General features: G+C 46.5%; 1 protein-coding gene across 1 annotated transcript in view; it reads right to left on the reverse strand.

Moving 5' to 3' along the window:
- LOC136639066 (vomeronasal type-2 receptor 26-like) overlaps window positions 1-21,415 on the reverse strand; it is a 37,458-nt gene that overhangs the window by 3,669 nt on the left and 12,374 nt on the right. The window contains exons 3-7 of the mRNA XM_066613093.1: window positions 13,126-13,290; window positions 12,568-12,859; window positions 4,562-5,086; window positions 1,729-1,956; window positions 200-326 (exon numbers count right to left, since the gene is read on the reverse strand). Coding sequence (XP_066469190.1) covers window positions 200-326; window positions 1,729-1,956; window positions 4,562-5,086; window positions 12,568-12,859; window positions 13,126-13,290 — 1,337 coding nt within the window. The remainder of the gene's footprint in view (window positions 1-199; window positions 327-1,728; window positions 1,957-4,561; window positions 5,087-12,567; window positions 12,860-13,125; window positions 13,291-21,415) is intronic.

Here is a 21,415-nt window from a genome sequence, read left to right on the forward strand (position 1 = left end):
GTGACTCAGAGACTCAGAAAATGACCCCATTAGGACTCTTTTTCAAGTCGAGTCGTGGGGGGCGGTGACTCAGTGACTCGACTCGAGTCAAGCTATGCTGGGTTTTCCCAACCCGAACAAAAGAAGCACAGGTGGATCATGCTGAATCCTCCCACCGACCTCTTCCTCGTGGGCAGCCCCTTCCCCTTCAATCACTGACCTTCCTGAGTGGAGATGGTCCCTCCCTTGCAGGGAGCACAGTCGTAACAGCAAACCGGCTCCCCTTCTTTCACCACCTTGACATAGCCAGGCCGACACCTTTCCGTACACTTAGACTGAGGCAGGGTCTAAGCAGAAAGACAATCAACCAAATGTGTGAAGCCCCCAATGAGGCTCACAACAAAAGAATCTGATGACAAAATCAGACAGAAATTCATTTTTTTTAAAAGGAGAAATACATAAAAGCCATCAATTAAAAGAGCCCATATACACAAATATAGCAGGTCAGCATGGTCCCTGAACCCCTTTGACACAAAAGTGTCCTTGCAGCACTGCAAAACGCCTTCAGGATACTGGCCATAGGAGCCTCAAAGAGACAGAGAACCCAAAAAGGGCTCCTATTTTGATACTTATTAATCTTCATTTAAAGAGCTAGATCATTTCATCTCAAACTCTTGGAGTTTTCAACTACAATAGTTGAAGACTTTGCCATAAAAGTAGAAATGCTGTATTAATTAATTAATTAATATTTTTAACTGACCTTTTATTGACCTAATATTTTTAGATTGTGAGCCCTTTTGGGACAGGGAGCCATTTAGTTATTTGATTTTTCTCTGTAAACCGCTTTGTGAACTTTTAGTTTAAAAGTGGTATATAAATACTGTTGTTAATAATAATAATAATAATAATAATAATAATAATAATAATAATAATAATAATAATAATAATATATTAGATTTATATTCTGCCTTTCTCCCCAAAGGGCACCCAAGGTGGCTAATAATCAAGATTTAAAAACAATACAAAGTAAAATACAAATACACATTAAAAAAACAAACAACCAATTAAAACAAGATAAAATACACATCAGTCAGCAAATAAATAAAAACACACAGTAAAAGACATAATTTATAAAAGCAGCCCTTATAAGGCCTCGAAGGCTTTCCTAAATAAAAAGTCTTCAGGCCCTGCCAGAAAGTTAATAACAAGGAAGCTGTCCTCCATTCAAAGTGGAGGGAATTCCATAGTGCAGGTGCCACCACCAAGAAGGCCCTGCTTCTGGCCGCCACCCCCCTCACCTCTCTCATTGATGGCACAACCAACAGGGCCCCTTCTGATGACCTCAGAGAACGGACCGGACTATACGGAAGAAGTCTCAAACACGTATTTTCAAAAAACACACTCTTTCTAACCACACTTTCCTGATAGTAAGCCCCACTGAAAAAGATAGGACATACTTCTGAGTAGACCTGGTTAGGATTGTGCCCTATGTGTATGATCTACTTCCAATTTGCTTCTCCTCCCAGCTTGCCTTGAATCATGTATCAGTTACTTATTTGGCGGAGGAATCCAACCCTTTATATACCATGAATATACAGTATAAATACTGTTAATTAATAATAATAATAATAATAATAATAATAATAATAATAATAATAATAATAATAATAATGAATTGTAGAAATCCAATTTTTAGAGCTCAGCTGAGTTTACCAAAGAAGATAAAGTGAAATCATTGGGTTTCCCCACCTGGTTAAATCCCTTGGGCCACACAATGGCATCCTGGTCAATGGTGATCGTGATCTCTGAGGAGTTCTGCCTCTCTAGACTCCCAACTTTCACTCTAGCAAGGGACCGATTGGAAAATGCCACAAAGTTCACAATATCAAAGTCAGCTGTCAGGTCTCCGTCCTCATCCACATAAACGCCTTCCATGGAAGTATTGTAGATGCGGGAGTTTCTCAGAAAAGAGTGGAGCTACATTTAGGAAAAAAGAAAAAGCCATTACATATTTCAGCCCTGCCTTTTGAAAGAGGCTATACCTGAGCATGTGTGATGTAGACTCAGGCCCAAATCCTATGCCCCACAGCAGTGGCATAGCTAGAGGGGGTGCAAAGCAGTAACTTTTGCAGGGAGCCTCACTGCGGTGTGCAAGCAGTCCCTCCCCCTCCACTGTTGCCTCTGTTGCTCCCCCACCTGAAATGGCTCCAAAGGGGAGGGGGAGGAGCTGCTTGAATGCCACAGTGAGGTTCCCTGCAAAACTTACTGCTTTGCACCCCCTCTAGCTATGCCACAGCCCACCAGGTTACATGGTACAGCAATACCAATAGAGTGCATGCTGGCGGGGGGGGGGGGGAGTGAACAGGCAGCCCAGGAGAGGTAAGAATATTATTTTTACTTACTTCCTTGTAAGCCTCCTGGCCAACAGTGGATCTTCTTGGGCCTATGACAACTTGCTGGCATCAGTCTGAAGAGCCTCAGGGGAGCAGGTTCAGGCCGGAAAAGGGGGAGGGATCCCAGTGTGCGCAGCTCCCACACCTGCCCCCAGTGTGGCCCTCATTGCCCCACTCCTCTCAAGAATGGCTTCCAAACTGACCCCTCTGCCATCTGATCTGCTCCTCTGTGGCAAGTGGGACAAGCTGTGACATGTGTGGGGCCTCCAGTAGTTTGCATCAGTGGCCCCAAAACACATGATGCTGCCACAGCTTTTGATACACCACAGCAGCATTTATGGTGATGGACTGGGAGAGTGGTAAGCACCCAGAAGGACTGGGCCATCACAGTCCATTTTTTGCACAATCATACGAATACCATTATTTATTCAGTGGACACCCACTCCATATTGTTCTCTAGGCAGAGACATCTGGTCTCAGTAGCTGCAGGATAGTTTGGCTGCATGGAGATGTAGAGAGGGGGCAGATCCCAGCAGTACCAGCTCCGATGACTCCTTTCCCGCTCCTTAATGGCCTTGGTTCTATGCCAGCAAAAGGGCTGGAATGGAGACCGGTTTGCATAGGAGAGCCTTGTCCCAGGGTAAGGGAACTTTCATTACCCCAAGGAGACCTCTCTGACTGCCCCCCAGAGGATGCAGAACATGCTCCATTGGCATGGCTGCATCAGTCGATGGGATGGTTCAGTTGAAGGGCTGTAAAAGCATCATGTAGAATTACAGGCTCAACTTTCCTCTCGTGTAGAATTCACACTGGACCACAATTTGATCTGGGACTGTAGCATGGAGGTAGGAGGCACTGAATCCTTAAGTCTGTGTAGTTCTCCAGAAAAAAAACCAAATTTCTCTCCAAAGCATTTATTTACATCTAGCAGCACAAACCTGAGTAAGTAAGAAGTAGATCCCACTGAGTTCAACAGGGCCTGTTTTCAGAAAACTGTATAGGATTGTAGACTTAGAGTCCGATCCTATTGGGTGCATTGGGTGTTGCCAAGGTGCTGTAAGGCATCTGGAAGCTGGCAGAAGACACCCAGTGCCAGTGGAGTGGCCAGCACCAGTTGGCACTGGGTCTCAGTGCTGAGAACACACAGAACAGAAGCACGGGGAGGTATCCCTGTTGGGAGGTGGGGAAGCCTTTTTGGGGGGGAGGAACTGGGTGGAAGGAGGGCAAGTCGAGGGCAGATTGGGTCTGGGAGGGATGTGGGGATAGCGGCAACCTCTGCTACTGAATCCCCTCCAGAGCGGTGCAGCCTGAGACAGACTTCCTTGGTTCTGCGCACACCAAATAGCGGGTGCATTCCCACTGGGACCAGCAGCAGTCTGCCTGGGTTGAGGGAACTGATGTTGCCTTGTCCCAAGGAGCCTCCAGCGGCTGCTCTGGCTCCACAGGATACAGCGGTGGCCATTTTGACACCTCTGTACCTCGCAGTGCCGGCAGCACATAGGATTGGCCTGTAAATGTGCCATTTGCTACAGCAGCTGTTTTCAGTGCAGTGACAGTACAGAGCTAAAGGGATGAACGCCTCCTACCTTTGTGGTGCAATCCCGATCCGCATCGCTACCTCGCATGACTGCTACATGAGAGTAAACAGAAGCAAGTACAGCACACTATGCATTTGTCATCACGTGTAGCGTGGCACTAAACGGAAGAAAAGAAGGGACTTGACATTTTAAAAAAAACATGCTTTGTGATGTTCTGACCTCTGCTGGTCTCACAGAATTTCCTTCAGAAACTACCCCAAATTTCACAGCAACGTGACATTTGAAGATGTTTCAGATTCTTGATCTGGAATTACACAAGGATGCTCAATGCAAGTCTCTGTGAGGGAACAGCAATACCTGCCAGTGCTGGGCCGTTCCATGTTCCAGCCTGCTGGCTCCTGTCACCACTCTCCATTTCAGTGGCCTGGATGTGAATGCGTCATGTAGGGCCTGTGCCACAGCCTGAATAGAGTTGTAAATACTGTGACTGTCTTGAGACAGAACTCTTTCCATCACATCGTGGGCCAAGTTCTCTCTTTTCTCTTTCTCTGCACATCTGGTCCAGCCTTTCACAGACATCGGAGGCTTTGAATAAAAACAGTGAAATGCCTTTTGTCCAAACTCGTTGATGGTAAGGAGCAAAGAGCCAACATTGTCGTGTTCTGTGTGTTTGCGGTCCCGGACTGAGAAGGACAAGGAGCCATGGAAGTGCCGCGTAGCAGCAGCCACTAAGTGAAATAACCCCAAGCTGAGATCCCGCAAAGTCACTGCAACCCACACTTTCCCCACCTTTGGATTAGCTCTCATTGCAAAGTTTCTAACCAGGATTGCTAGAAACAGCATAGCACGAAGGTCCGCATAATAAACAACCACGTTGACTTGGTCTTGCATCAGAAATGAAGTCATGTTGAACTGATAATAGATAACATTCAGCGCTAAGATTCTTTTTGAGAAGGCAACACAAATTCCCCTCTTTGTGATCACATCTGTGAAGGTCCTGATGAACCTTTCTCCAAGGTCATTGTCTGGAGCCAGGAGGCCGATCCACGTCCATTTGAAATGCAGGAGTAGCTTGGCAATCCCCAGGAAAGGGGGTTCTTGTTTGGGGACCATCCGGAAGGAAAAAGGAAACTGAATTTTATCTTGTAGAGCACGACTCACAAAACCATAATTGACCTAACAATGAACGGAAAAAGTTGGTGTTCCGTTTTATCTTTAGGACAAAGTTTAGATATTTGTTGAGCAAAATACAGTAGAACCTCCAAAGTCGACCACCTCTCTAATGACCACCTCCTTAAGTTGACCTAATTTTCACAGTATGGACAGACACTGCATATACACTATGGGAGACCAACCTCTCTGTATTGACCACCTCCGTAAGTTGTATCTTGACCACTTCAACCATTGCACAGAGTATTAAATTACCCTCCGTAAGTTTCCCACTGAACGCAATACTGTGGGCCTGTGTTTTGTCTGGTTTGTCCCATCTTGGAAAAGCAAGAAGCCATGTGACAAAACCCTCCCCTATGCCTGCTAGCGCGTGCGAAAGGGTTTTTATATGTGGGCACACTGCACATAGCCGACAGACCTGTGCCGGCTGCCAATTGCACCTGGACATGTACCAAGTTGTGAGGGACATGAGGTTGCTTGTGCATAGTGAAGCCACTGTCCTTTCACTTTGGTTCCCATCAGCAGTGCATTACTTTACACTTATATTGAAACACAACTGCTATTTTGCTGCCTAGTCTCCCGGTTTGGAGAGATCCTTCTGGAGCACTTCACAATCACTTCTGGTCTTCACCACTCAGAAAAATTTAGTGTCCTCCACAAACTTGTCCACCTCCCTGCTTATCCCTGTTTCCAGGTCATTTATGAAGATGTTGAAAAGCACCAGACGCAGGACAGATCCTTGAGGAACTCCACTTTCCACCTCTCTCCATTTTTTTGTCAATTGCCCACTGACACCCACTCTCTGTTTCCTGGTCCTCAACCAGTTCCCAATCCATGAGAGGACCTGTCCTCTTATTCCCTGACTGTGGAGTTTTCTCAACAGCTTTTAGTGAGGGACCGTATCAAATACCATCTGGCATTTAGTGAATCTGAGAAGACCCAATGGAGGCCAGACAGCCTAAGTAAAAAAGTGTTTTTTTGTTTTTTTTAAGCTGTTGGGGTTATGTAACATGCTACGTGCTAGGGATAGCATTGGTCTGCCTGTCTGCTATAAAACCAAGTATTTTTTTTAACTTACAATTTGTTTAAGCTTATGAATTTTCAGGGTTTTTTTAAAATGCTGATTGTGGGCTATTTATTCTCTGTCTCTTGATATAGATATAGATGGTATAAATAGTAAGCATCACAAGAGGTTCAATTCTCATTGATATTTGCAATAAAACTTTTTAAAAATCCAATCTAAATAATAACTTGGCCTTGCATTTGTTGTCCTGGGAGCTAAACATGATAATATTTAAATGCCCTTTTTCATATGTTGACCACCTCCCTATGTAGACCATTAAGAACATAAGAACAGCCCCACTGGATCAGGCCATAGGCCCATCTAGTCCAGCTTCCTGTATCTCACAGCAGCCCACCAAATGCCCCAGGGAGCACACCAGATAACAAGAGATCTGCATTCTGGTGCCCTCCCTTGCATCTGACATAGCCCATTTCTAAAAACAGGAGGTCACACATACACATCATGGCTTGTAACCCGTAATGGATTTTTTCTCCAGAAACTTGTCCAATCCCCTTTTAAAGGCATCGAGGCCAGATGCCATCACCACATCCTGCAGCAAGGAGTTCCACAGACCAACCGCACGCTGAGTAAAGAAATATTTTCTTTTGTCTGTCCTAACCCTCCCAACACTCAGTTTTAGTGAATGTCCCCTGGTTCTGGTGTTATGTGAGAGAGTAAAGAGCATCTCTCTATCCACTTTATCCTTCCCATGCATAATTTTGTATGTCTCAATCATGTCCCCCCTCAGGCGTCTCTTTTCTAGGCTGAAGAGGCCCAAATGCCGTAGAGCTCCTCACAATCACTTCTGGTCTTCACCACTCAGAAAAGTTTGGTGTCGTCTGCAAACTTGGCCACCTCACTGCTCAACCCTGTCCCTTGGGGCACACCACTTTTCACCTCTCTCCATTGTGAAAATTGCCCATTGACATCAATTCACTGTTTCCTGGTCTTCAATCAGGTCTCAATCCAGGAGAGGACCTGCCCTCTAATTCCCTGACTGTGGAGTTTTTTCAGTAGCCTTTGGTGAGGGACCGTGTCGAACGCCTTCTGAAAGTCCAGATATATAATGTCCACGGGTTCTCCCGCATCCAAAGGCCTGCTGACCTTTTCAAAGAATTCTAAAAGGTTTGTGAGGCAAGACTTACCTTTACAGAAGCCATGCTGATTCTCCCTCAGCAAGGCATGTTCGTCTATGTGTTTTGAGATTCTATCTTTGATGAGGCATTCCACCATCTTACCTGGTATAGATGTTAGGCTGACCGGCCTATAGTTTCCCGGGTCCCCTCTCTTTCCCTTTTTAAAAATTGGTGTGACATTTGCTATCCTCCGTGGCCGTTTTGAGGGACAAGTTGCATATTTTAGTCAAGAGATCTGCAACTTCATTCTTCAATTCCTTAATAACTCTTGGGTGGATGCCATCTGGGCCCGGTGACTTATTGATCTTTAATTTATCAATGAAGTCTGAAACATCTTCTCTTTTAACCTCTATCTGACTTAACTCCTCGGTCAGGAGGGGCCGTTCGGGCAGCGGTATCTGCCCAAGGTCTTCTGCCGTGAAGGCAGATGCAAAGAATTCATTTAATTTCTCTGCCATCTCTAAGTCTCCTTTTATCCCCCCTTTCCCTCCCTCACCATCCAGAGGGCCAACCGCTTCTCTGGCGGGTTTCCTGCTTCTAACATATTTGAAGAAGCTTTTATTATTCCCCTTAATGCTGCTGGCCATGCGTTCCTCATAGTCTCACTTGGCCTCCCGTATCACCTTCTTACATTTCTTTTGTCACAGTTCATGTTCCTTTTTATTCTCCTTATTAGGGCAAGACTTCCATTTACGGAAGGAAGCTTCCTTGCCCTTCACAGCCTCTCTAACTTGGCTGGTTAGCCATGCGGGCACCCTCCTGGATTTAGTGGAACCCTTCTTTCTTTGTGGTTTACACCTCTGCTGGGCCTCTATTACTGTTGTTTTAAGCAGTCTCCATGCACTCTGGAGAGATTGGACTCTTTTTACCCTCCCTTTCAACCTCCTTCTAACCAGCCTCCTCATTTGGGGGAAGTCCGCCCGTCGGAAGTCACAAGTTTTTGTGAGAGATTTGCCTGGTGTTCTTCCGCCGACGTGCATGTCAAAACGGATCGCAGCATGATCACTGTTCCCCAATGGCTCTGTAACATTTACATCTCTAACCAGGTCCTGTGTACCACACAATATTAAATCCAGAGTCACCTGTCCTCTGGTGGGCTCCATGACTAACTGCTCTAAGGCACAGTCATTTAGCACATCAAGGAATCCGGTCTCCTTTTCGTGACCAGAACACAAATTGACTCAGTCAATATGAGGATAATTGAAGTCCCCCATGATTACAACCCTGCCCCTCCTTGTCACCTCCCTGATCTGTTTCCTCATTTCAAGGTCCCCTTCCGATTTCTGGTCTGGAGGATGATAGTACGCCCCCAGTATTACATCACTCCTGAGGCCTGGTAATTTAACCCACAGAGATTCTAAGGTGGAGTTGGACCCGCCTTCAATCTCTACTTTGCTGGATTCTATCCCTTCTTTAACATAAACGGCCACCCCACCTCGAACACGCCCCTCCCTGTCCCTCCTGTAGAGTTTATAGCCCGAGATTGCTGTATCCCACTGATTCTCCGCATTCCACCAGGTTTCCGTTATGCCCACTATGTCAATGTTTTCCCTTGTCACCAGACATTCCAGTTCTCCCATCTTTGCTTGGAGACTTCGGGCATTTGCATAAAAGCATTTGAACATGGATTGCCCCAGGGTGGGCCGCTTATTTGCTCCTTTGTCCCCGCATCCTCTCACTGTGCCAAACTGTCTATCACATCCCATCACGCTACCATTCCCAATTTCTACTCCTACTCTGCCTTTGTCTTGTTGTTCTCTAACCTCCCCATCCTCGTCCCATAGGGATGAGGAGTCCCGAACCGGATGCCTCTCGGCTCCTGTCAGCCTTCCCCCAGGGATCAGTTTAAAAGTTGCTCTGCCACCTTTTTAATGTTATGCGCCAGCAGTCTGGTTCCATTCTGGTTCAAGTGAATCCCATCCCTCCTGTACAGGCCCTGCTTATCCCAAAACATTCCCCAGTGCCTAACAAATCTAAAACCCTCCTCCCTACACCACCGTCTCATCCACACATTGAGACCCCTGATCTCCGCCTTCACATAAGAAGTGATGTCCACAACCTTCGCACCAGGCAGGAAAGTCGACATACGGTCCTTACATCCATTGCAACCCCCCCCTCTATGTTTCTAATAATTGAATCCCCCACTACAAGAAATCCCCGACACCCCTCCTGCCGAGGAGTATCCTGAGTGTGTTTGGATACGGACCCGTCCCTTGGAGAAGGGGTCCCCCCAGGGGATTGTTTCCCTCCTCTCCAGGATGTCGTCCTCCAGCCCTGAGACTTCCCACCCGGGCAGCTGAGGAGCTGCGTGCCTGAGGGTGGGACGAAGCCTGATTGTCCCTGGAAGTCTCCCCATGGTCCTTCTCTGCCTTCCTCTGCTTCTCCAGGATGGCCACCAAGGCTTCAAGGAAGCAGACGCATTCCGTGAGTCCCTGGAGCTCTTTGCACCGAGGGCACACCCATGACATGCCCCAGAGGCATATAGTCATACATGATGCACTCGATGCAAAACACTGGATAGCCCTCATCCTGTTGCTGGCTGTCTGACTGCATAGCTTTTTTTTAAATTTTGTTTGTTTTTGTTTATGGGGTAGTTAAAAACCCTACACTGGTTAGCTGCCCTCTTCTCAAGGGAAGAGAAAGGGCGGTATCTGGGGCCCTGGCTTCCTCGCCCTGCTGCTGAACTCGCACAGATGCTAAACTCGCGGTGCCTTACCTGGCACTTTGTTCCCGGGGCACTTGGTTTCTCAGAGGCCATGTGCGCTTCTGCAGACCAATCACGCTTTCCTTGCCAGATCAAAGAATCAGTGGCAGTTGCAATCTTTATACCACACATGAAAATACAAATTAGAAATCTTAAATTAGCTGATATATTGGCATCATGATTGATTGTCCTCCAGTGCAGAGATTCTAAACACAGAAATGAATTGCACACTGAGAATGAAGCTGGGTGCAGTCTGGGCCACTGCTGGAGAGGCGAGAAAGAGAGAGAGAGAGAGAGAGAGAGAGAGAGAGAGAGAGAATAAAAGCCAGGGTCTGCCTAAAGGCATTCCCAGTAGTGTTTCTGAAGGAACCCCTTGACTTTCTCCCTTATAAATAAATGGTTCATTTATTCCTATCAAGAAAAGAGATGAACTTAAGATGATGTTGCAATGAGAGCACATTTTTCCCGCCACGTTCATTTCACCCATCAAAATGATGGACATTTTGTGACATGGCAATTATACAGTGGAACCTCTTTAAGTTGCCCACCCAAGGGACTGGAGGAATTGGTCAACATAGGGAGGTGGTCAACATATGGAAAAAAAGGCATTTAAATATTATCATGTTTAGCTCCCAGGACAACAAATGTAGCACGTAGCATGTTACATAACCCCAACAGCTTAAAAAAAACAAAAAACACTTTTTTACTTAGGCTGCCTGGCCTCCACTGGGTCTCCTCAGATTCACTAAATGCCAGAAGGTATTTGATACACTCCCTCACTAAAAGCTGTTGAGAAAACTCCACAGTCAGGGAATAAGAGGACAGGTCCTCTCATGGATTGGGAACTGGTTGAGGACCAGGAAACAGAGAGTGGGTGTCAGTGGGCAATTGACAAAAAAATGGAGAGAGGTGGAAAGTGGAGTTCCTCAAGGATCTGTCCTGCGTCTGGTGCTTTTCAACATCTTCATAAATGACCTGGAAACAGGGATAAGCAGGGCGGTGGACAGGTTTGTGGAGGACACTAAACTTTTCTGAGTGTTGAAGACCAGAGGGGATTGTGAAGTGCTCCAGAAGGATCTATGCACAAGCAACCTCATGTCCCTCACAACTTGATACATGTCCAGGTACAATCGGCAGCCAGCACAGGTCTGTTGGCTATGTGCAGTGTGCCCACCTATAAAAACCCTTTCGCATGTGCTAGCAGGTGTAGGGGAGGGATTGTTGCATGGCTTCTTGCTTTTCCAGACATGCTTTTCATATATATATGAGCTGTTTATATAGGTTTAAAAAGGAAACCTTATAGGAAAGGTTTAAAAAAAACAACCCAAAGAAAGTTAAATTCAACAAAGGCACAGGCTAATGAGACAGTTGACATGCAATTGACTTATTTTTCACCCCAGAGGGTTACATGAAGTCTGAAAGAGAGATTGCTGGTTGTGATGTGTCCACTCGCCCATCCTTCATTTGGCTTTCAGACCAATCCTAGCTAAATTCTCACACATTGGTGCAGGTCTCCTTGGGGTAAGGGAATATTTATCCTTTTGCCATGGGATAAGCCACTATGGGTCAACTCGAATCTACACCAGCTTGACAGCTGGCACTTCAGAACATAAGAAAAGCCCCTGCTGGATCAGGCCAAAGTTTTCCTGTATCTCACAGTGTAGGTTTACACCTGCTTACCATGACTTGTAACCCATGATGAACTTTTCCTCCAGAAATTTGTCCAATCCCCTCTTAAAGGCATTTAGGCAAGATGCCATCACTACTTCCTGTGGCAAGGAGTTCCACAAACTAATTACATGCTGGGTAAAGAAATATTTTCTTTCGTCTGTCCTACCCCTCCCAACACTCAGTTTTAGTGGATGTCCCCTGGTTCTGGTGTTATGTGAGAGGGAAAAAGAACGTCTCTTTATTCACTCTTTGAGATGTGGCGACCAGAACTGGACATAATACTCCAGGTGTGACCTTACCTTCAGTTTGAACATCGGCATTATAAAATTAGCCATCTTATTCTCAATACCTTTTCTAATGACCCCAAGCATGGAAATAGCCTTTCATCCACAGGTCGATATTCATCAGTTTAGGCCCAGGAAGGGGGCTTGGATATGTCATGTGCTGGCACCACCAATTTCACCCCCCCCTCCTGGACCTGATCCGCCTGCATAGATTGATGCTAACCCCCCATAGCTGCCCACCCCACTCCATTCAGCCCACTCTGGCCTTCCAGTCAGTGCACAGACTGCTAGAGGAGAGGAAAAGTGTTTTCCGGAGCTTTTGCAACAGAGTGAGCCAGTGAAACGCAAGTTCTGCTGGCGCAGGGGATCAATAGGTTTTGACCATTTCTTTTGTCTCCAAAACCTGACAAACATCTTTATGTAAAAATGGTAAAGGGAAAAAAGTAATGCGTGTGAAGAGCAAGCAAAGCCCAATATCATGAAAACTCTTTTTCTGCTCTCTTAAAACCTGTTCACAGTCTCCAGTTTCCATTTTAGAGTATCAGTGTCCCATTCTTGACCACTCAAGTGAGCCAATGAAGTGGACTTAGATGCAGCCTGAGCTAGCGCCAACCACCCAGATTTCATACCTGTGGGATTTTGTAGATGCTCAGCACGCTTGAAATCTGGCCGGAGATTGAAGAGTCAGTTCCATCCAGAACAGTCACCAGCTTATTCTTCCTTCCACAGGTGTAATTTGGAAGACTCTTTTGCCCTGTAGACAGCAGGTCTGTCACGGCATCATAAGTCAGTTTAGCATTGAAATGGTTCTCATAGATGTTGTAGCCCAGAGAGACGTTGGGCAGGAGGCTGGGATTCTGGTTGATCTCATGAATGGCAAAGAAGAAGGGCAGGAGGTCCCAGAAACACAGGCTTCCCATACTGCAAGAAAAATATGTCTCATATTATGATCTTCCATTCAATGAACACAAGTCAAATTCTGCAAAACATGTGCATTGTTGGTAACATAAACGTCTTGATTTTATTCTACTTCAGAGTAGAGATTACTTACGCAGTAAATCTGTTCACAGGAGGTTCAGAGAAAACATATGGCTGAAACTTAGCAATGGTGGTCGATACCAGCCCGCTGATCTGGTAGTCTCCTGGCTTGTAATAATTAAACGGGCCATTTCGATCACTTATCCAACCAAGAGAGCATTTTGTCTTCGGCATCCCCCAGGCAGTACAGGGCAGTAGCATTACTGACAGCAGCAGCAGCAGCATTCTGAGAATCTCCGCTGTGCCCACACTCCTTTCTGATGTTTCTCTTATTGGCTTCCAAGGTGATCTTTGGGAGAATCCCTTGAGCTTTGCTGAGAACAAGAATCAAGCACAGTGTTTTTGATAATTGCTAGGGACTGAGACAACCTTGCACCATTCTGGACGCTGTGCGGCTCCATGCGCAGGTGTGCAGCTGGAGGAAATATGTTTGTGAGGCTCAGCCTCCATCTCCCTTGTCTTTCGTGACTTAGCAAAGGAGCAAATTATCAAATAGAGCATCCCAGGAAATCCCACAGGCACTCTGCTTGTTGCCTCAGTTGTACCAATAACATCTGACATGATCTTATATGCCAGTGGTTCTCAAACTGTGTGTCAGGACCCACTAAGTGGGTCATGAGCCTATTTCAGATGGGTCCCCATTCATTTCAATATTTTATTTTTAATATACTGTATTAGACTTCATGCCACCATGGTATGTGACTGCATTTGGGAAAACGTTACACATCTGTACTTTTAACAGGCTAGTATGTATATGCCTTTAACAATGATAGTCAATGGGACTTACTCCTGGGTACGCGTGAGTAGGATTGCAGCCTAGGATGGTTAAAAATGTTCCTGCTTGATGATGTCACTTCCAGTCATGACATCACTTCTGGTGGGTCCTGACAGACTCTCATTTTTAAAAGTGGGTCCTGGTGCTAAATGTGTGCAAACTGCTGTTTTTATGCTATGATCTTGAAGGCCATGATTTTATAGGATCTTATAAGAATGCTCTTATATGTGCAACTTCCTGACTAAGGCTACCTCAGAATGCCAGATGTAAGGGAGGGCACCAGGATGCAGGTCTCTTGTTGTCTTGTGTGCTCCCCGGGGCATTTGGTGGGCCACTGTGAGATACAGGAAGCTGGACTAGATGGGCCTTTGGCCCGATCAAGCAGGGCTCTTCTTATGATCAGCTGAGGGTCAGGAGGGGGTAGTGGTTTGGGAGTTGGACTTAGACTTGGAAGATCTAGGTTCTAATTGCTGCTCAGCCATGAGGCTTCCTAAGTGATGTTGGGCCAGTCAGTCTCACCTACCTCACAGGGCTGTTGGAAGGACAAAAGAAGGGGAGCAGTTCCTTGGAGGAAGGGCAGTATAAAAATGTGAAAAATAAATAAAAAACGGTTTATCTGAAACGCATGTTAAGCTTCAGGTATGCATCAAGTTGACATGAACTGCTGGAAAAATATATTGTGCCCAATGGATTTAGCAGAAACCAGAAGTGCCTTAGCAGTGCATGAGGCCTGGCTGGCAGAGGCATCAGTGCCAGGCTTCTGAACATCTCGCCCAACTGCAGGAGCTGAGTCACAACACGGTTGGCTCAGACAGGGACGGGGAAAGAGAATGGATGGCAGGAGATATCACAGTTCTAGATAAAGGGGGAGTCAGGGAGAAGGCAGTGAAAGTGGAAGCAGAGAGAGCAATGGGGACAGAGACAGGGAGGAACTGGGAGTCTGAGGCCAGGGTAGAAGTGTGGAAAGGTGGGGACAGTGAAGACGGAAGGGAGAATTTCAAGGAAGGGGAAGGAGAGGTGAGAAGGTAGAAGAGACAGGAAGGAACTAGATGAAGTTGAACTGGGGGAAAGTGGGGGAAGATGCGGAAAGCAGAGGAAGTAGAGCATGGAAGCACATCTCTTCCACAGAAGCACATTTCTGATCTCTTGACTAAGATATGCAACTTGTCCCTCAAAACGGCCACGGTGCCAGAAGATTGGAGGATAGCAAATGTCACGCCTATCTTTAAAAAGGGAAAGAGGGGGGACCCGGGAAACTATAGGCCGGTCAGCCTAACATCTATACCGGGTAAGATGGTGGAATGCCTCATCAAAGATAGGATCTCAAAACACATAGACGAACAGGCCTTGCTGAGGGAGAATCAGCATGGCTTCTCTAAGGGTAAGTCTTGCCTCACGAACCTTATAGAATTCTTTGAAAAGGTCAACAAGCATGTGGGTGAGGGAGAACCTGTAGACATTATATATCTGGACTTTCAGAAGGCGTTTGACACGGTCCCTCACCAAAGGCTACTGAAAAAACTCCACAGTCAGGGAATTAGAGGACAGGTCCTCTCATGGATTGAGAACTGGTTGGAGGCCAGGAAGCAGAGAGTGGGTGTCAATGGGCAATATTCACAATGGAGAGAGGTGAAAAGCGGTGTGCCCCAAGGATCTGTCCTGCTTTTCAACCTCTTCATAAATGACCTGGAGACAGGGGTGAGCAGTGAGGTTGCAAAGTTTGCAGACGACACCAAACTTTTCCGAGTGGTGAAGACCAGAAGTGATTGTGAGGAGCTCCAGAAGGATCTCTCCAGACTGGCAGAATGGGCATCAAAATGGCAGATGCACATCAATGTCAGTAAGTGCAAGGTCATGCACATTGGGGCAAAAAATCAAAACTTTAGATATAGGCTGGTGGGTTCTGAGCTGTCTGTGACAGATCAGGAGAGAGATCTTGGGGTGGTGGTGGACAGGTCGATGAAAGTGTCGACCCAATGTGCGGCGGCAGTGAAGAAGGCCAATTCTATGCTTGGGATCATTAGGAAAGGTATTGAGAACAAAACAGCTAATATTAGAATGCCGTTGTACAAATCTATGGTAAGGCCACACCTGGAGTATTGTGTCCAGTTCTGGTCGCCGCATCTCAGAAAAGACATAGTGGAAATGGAAAAGGTGCAAAAGAGAGCGACTAAGATGATTACGGGGCTGGGGCACCTTCCTTATGAGGAAAGGCTACGGCGTTTGGGCCTCTTCAGCCTAGAAAAGAGATGCCTGAGGGGGGACATGATTGAGACATACAAAATTATGCAGGGGATGGACAGAGTGGATAGGGAGATGCTCTTTACACTCTCAGATAACACCAGAACCAGGGGACATCCACTAAAATTGAGTGTTGGGCGGGTTAGGACAGACAAAAGAAAATATTTCTTTACCCAGCATGTGGTCGGTCTGTGGAACTCCTTGCCCCAGGATGTAGTGACGGCATCTGGCCTGGACGCCTTTAAAAGGGGATTGGACAAGTTTCTGGAGGAAAAATCCATTACGGGGTACAAGCCATGATGTGTATACGCAACCTCCTGATTTTAGAAATGGGCTATGTCAGAAGGCCAGATGCAAGGGAGGGCACCAGGATGAGGTCTCTTGTTATCTGGTGTGCTCCCTGGGGCATTTGGTGGGCCGCTGTGAGATACAGGAAGCTGGACTAGATGGGCCTATGGCCTGATCCAGTGGGGCTGTTCTTATGTACTGAAGGTGCTGGTTGTTTTTGCAGCCTTTACTGGTCTGGAACCAGGATGTTCAAGGAGCTAACTTTTCAAAACTTGAGTCCACTCAGTCTTTTTGTTCAACATCAGAGATCCTGCTCCCATATTCCTCCTCCCAAGTTCATTTTGTGGAACATGTGACATGGTCCATTTTGCCACCACCCCAGCTTTGTGGGATCCTCTGCGCTGTGGGATCCATCTGGTCTTGTTGTCATTTTTGCACCAACTAGGAAAATCTTTTTTTGTTGTTGTTCATTCAGGTGTTCCGAATGAATTCATACCCCATGATTTATTACTCCCAGTTCCCAGTCAGCTACTGACTTTTAATCCTTAACTAGTTCTTCTAACCCCCATTGTTTTCATTTTGTTTTAATTGTAGATTACTATTTATTGTTCATTTGTGATGTTTTATAAATGTTCACGTTAATTTCTGTTGTAAGCCACCATGTTAAAATGCGGTAAAATATATGTAGATAATGAAAACAAAATTTCATATGGCCACTCTAGTGTCATATATTCATGCGTACATTTACTTTAATTATTTTTATTACTTTCATGTATAAGGTATGTGAAGTAAAGAGAGATGTGCTGCAACACTGTCCAGGAATTGATTCACCCGCGCAGCAAGTATTTGATTTTTCTAACAACAAAGCACAAACAGAATTAAAAGCAAGGTCTTCAAACTCAAATATCATCTTAGATGGCATCTTTCGATTTTAAAATTAAATGCTCCTTTGTATTGAGGTCAGGCTTCAGTACAATAATGTAGCATTTGGGCATAAAGATGCAACCCAATAATCCCAGAATGGAGGCCAAGATGGAGAAGACCTGCACAACAACCATGTACTTCCCCTTCGTGCTCAGGTAGGTGGGCAAAAAGGATACCCAGACACTGCAGAAGACCAGCATGCTGAAGGTGATCAACTTGGCTTCATTGAAGGCTTCAGGCAGCTCCAGGCTAGGACAGACAAAAGAAAATATTTCTTTACTCAGTGTGTGGTTGGTCTGTGGAACTCCTTGCCACAGGATGTGGTGATGGCGTCTGGCCTGGACACCTTTAAAAGGGGATTGGACAAGTTTCTGGAGGAAAAATCCATTACGGGTTACAAGCAGTGGTGGGATTCAGCAGGTTCTCACCTATTCTATAGAACCCGTACCTAATCCAGCTGTTGGTTCTAAGAACCATTTGCTGGCCAGGGAGCTCGCGCCTTGACATGTCAGGGCTAACCCTCCTGGGGGCAGCAGCTGTGTGGGGCCAACCCGTCCTGGGGGAAAGGGGGTCGCTCTCAGCGGGTGCCGAGGCTGCTGGGGCTGAAGGGGCGAGCCGGATGTGGCCAACTGGAGTCTCCCGCGATGCGGCTGCCACTCACCAGCCCTTGTGAGCTCGCTTTCGCAGCTCCTGCGAAAGGGCACGAACAGCTGGCACGCCCGCAGATGCAGCCTGCTGACCAGGGCGAGAGAAGCAGCCCAGCTGCCCGCCCCGTGCCTCCCCTCCCTGGCCCAGCTGGCCGACTGGCAAGTAGACTGCTCCTGCGCCTGGAGGCTCCTTGGGCTCAGCTCTCCCAGTGGGTTGGGGCGGGACGAAGAGGAGGGCGCCGGAGCAGCCCCCGCCCCCCCGCCACACGTCTATGGACACACAATGGAACTTACCACTGGGTAGGTACTGAGCACAATCCTAACCAGGTCTACTCAGAAGTAACTCCTATTTTGTTCAATGGGGCTTACTCTCAGGAAAGTGTGGTTAGGATTGCAGCCACTGTCAATCAGAAGGCAAAGGAAGGAAGCATCTCATCCTCATCACTGAGGCTGCGAACCTATCCACACTTTCCTGGGAGTAAGTCCCTTTGGCTATAATGACTTACTCCTTCATAGACATGCATAGGATTGTGCTCAAAGGCTGCAGTCCTAGCCACACTTTCCTGGGAGTAAGCCCCTTTGGCTATAATGAGACTCTATAATGAGTAGACATGCATAGGCTTGGGCTCTCATGCTGCAGTAAGCTCTGTTGACTATAATGGGACTTACTTCTGAGTAGACGGGCATAGGGATTGTGCCCACAAGCACAGGACTGCACCATAAGGTTGGTTTTCATCCTTGGGGTTTGGGAATGCAGTTTTGTGCCTGGGATCTTTTCATTGCAATACAATGTGCTGTTACACAACGATTGTATAATACACTATCAGACACATAGAGGCGATGCTCCCACAGCTGAAATTCCTCAGGTTAAAAAAAGGCAGGAATGTGGCACAAAACATTACTTCATTAAGGGTACAATCCTATGCAGGTCTTCTCAGAAGTAAGTCCTATTGTGTTCAATGGGTCTTACTCCCAGGAAAGTGTGGATAGGATTGCAGCCTTTGAGCAGAATCCTATGCATATATACTCTGACGTAAATCTCATTATAGCCAATGGGGCTTATTCCCAGGAAAGTGGAAGTAGGATTGCAGCCTTAGGGCACAATCCCATGCATGTCTACTCAGAAGTAAGTCCTATTGTGCTCAGTGAGGCTTTCTTCTAGCACCTGTGCAGTCACAATACAGCCCTGAGGTAAGGGAACAAATGTTCCCTGCCCCCCACAACAGGATGCAGTGCATGCGCTATTGGTACAGCTGCACTGGCACTGGAAAATTGGATAGGATTGGGTCCTAAGTCCTCTTAACTGTAACTTTCCAGCACCAACTCCTGGAGGTCTCCTTGTGACAAGGGAATGTTTGTTCCCTTACCTCGGGACTGCAATGTGGCTGCATTGGCCCTGGAAAGTTGGATAGCCCTTAGGCTGCAATCCTACTCACACCTGGGAAGCAAGCCCAATTGACTATATAATGTGATTTACTCCTGTGTAGGCTTGCATAGGATTGGGCTGCTATTCCCAGGTAAGTGTGCTGAGGATGGTACAGTTAGCATTGCTCCTTCTCTAGCAGAAAAGTTCCTTTAGGTTACCCCCCCCCCCCAATGGCAGGCTGACTAGAAATTGAAGATTTTTTGAACAAGTTTGCAAATTGGGTTTAGGTCTTATCACCTAATGAAGAAGAACTGGAGAAGCACTGGGAAGAACTTGTGATCAAGGTGAACCTCAAAACCTGCAAGGCTTGTTACATGTGCTGTTAATTTTCATTTTTAGGCTGGGTTGTGGGTGCTTGGGCACCTACACAGCTGCAACATTTTCGAAGGACTGTGGTGGGGAGGTTCTGCCTCCTCACCCACTGCAGGCCCCTGCTTTGCACTACCTGGTCAGTAGCAGCCCTCAAACTTGTGGGAGACTTGCCACTAGAGTAGACCAAAGTGATTGGTTTCTGCTGTTGCCTGTCGGAAAGCAACCTAGAAGAACAGTTCCCTCGTAGTACTTTTTTGCTCATTAGTGAAACTGTCCTTCAAGGCTGCCATTCTCTCTCAAACCCTGGAAGTCAACAACTCCCCTTGAACTTGTTGGGCTTCTGAGTAGACATGCATTGGATTGCAGAGTTGGAAGTTGGAGGGGGAAGCTTTAGAGTTCACTGGAATTCTTTTTGGGGCTGGGTGGTAAAAGCAATAGAGCAGCATTTCTCAACCAGTAGTACTCATACCACCAGTGGTACTTGAGGTGGTGCCCAGTGGTACTCATGGCAGGACCCCCCCCCCAGACCTCCACTGCCTGGCAGTGAGACCAGCAATACGATGCAACAAACAGTGGTAGGAGGCTCAGTTCTGCTTTTCTTGCACCCAAAAAAGCCCTCCCATCTACCCTGGGAGCCCAATCCTATGCATGTCTACTCAGAAGTAAGTTCCATTATAGTCAATGGGACTTACTACCAGGAAAAAGTGGATAGGATTGTAGCCTGAGCCTCTTACTGTGGTTTGTTGCATCATGTCTGGCCTCTTAGTATGGAAATAACTGGTGATAAAGTCATTCCAGTTACTTCCAGTTCTGCTTCCCAGAGGTGGGCCATGCAAAATGGTGAGAGGCAGATGCTGAGGAATGCTGTAATAGAACAAAAAAGAAGGGGAGATGTATCAGACTATGTGCTCAGTGCACTTTTGCTGACCAGATGTTCACCACTAAAAGTGAACCAGATCCTTGAGAGGATTGACTGCTCTGGTAAAAATCACCAAGTTCCCACTGAGAAGGAAGGTGGCCCAGCTCAAAGCCCAGTGCAGCAAGTTGGTTTGTGCAGATGTGAAGGTGCTATGCTGCTGTGGTGTCTCCAGAGGTTGGTAACCTGGAGCCCTGGCAGTTCCCACCTCCTCTTCTTGGTGCCTTCCTGATTTCATTATACAACTGCCTTGAGAATTGAAGAAAAAATGTCCATTTGAAGTGTGCATTTCAGCCGCATGTTTATCCTCCTTGGAAACTAGTGGCCAGAGGCCTGTAAGTATGACTATAGAGGACAGAATGGCAGCCTTGCAATTTGGATTTAGGCATTGGGTTAAAGTTACAATGCAATCCTATGACTGTCTACTCAGAAGTAAGTCCCATTATGTTCAATTGGACTTACTCCCAGGAAAGTGTGTACTGTACAGTATAGGAGTGCAGCCATAGTCTTTCAACTTCCTTTGCGGCAGACAGTTGAAGCTGAGTTGCTCATTGCTCATTAGGACATAGAACCTGTTGTTAATTTATTTGAATCCCACCACTGCATTTAAGTATCAAGAGGTTTCATGCTGCAAGTCAGATCTTTCCCCTTGAATCTATGCATTGGTTAGAACAGCCATTTTCAACCACTGTGCCACACTGGTTGTGCCGCGAATGGTCCCCAGGTGTGCCATGGGAAATTTGGGAGATGGTTATTTATCAGGAGGACCATTGGGGGATGTGAGCCCCCATTGACAGCACTGGTGTGCCTTGTCAGTTGTCAAAAAACTGATGGTGTGCCTTATTTTAGTGCCTTGTCCGTGTGCAGTGAGACGAAAAAGGTAGAAAAATCACTGAATTAGAATGTGTAT

Source organism: Tiliqua scincoides, chromosome 2 (assembly GCF_035046505.1).
Source record: "Tiliqua scincoides isolate rTilSci1 chromosome 2, rTilSci1.hap2, whole genome shotgun sequence".
Taxonomy (NCBI): domain Eukaryota; kingdom Metazoa; phylum Chordata; class Lepidosauria; order Squamata; family Scincidae; genus Tiliqua; species Tiliqua scincoides.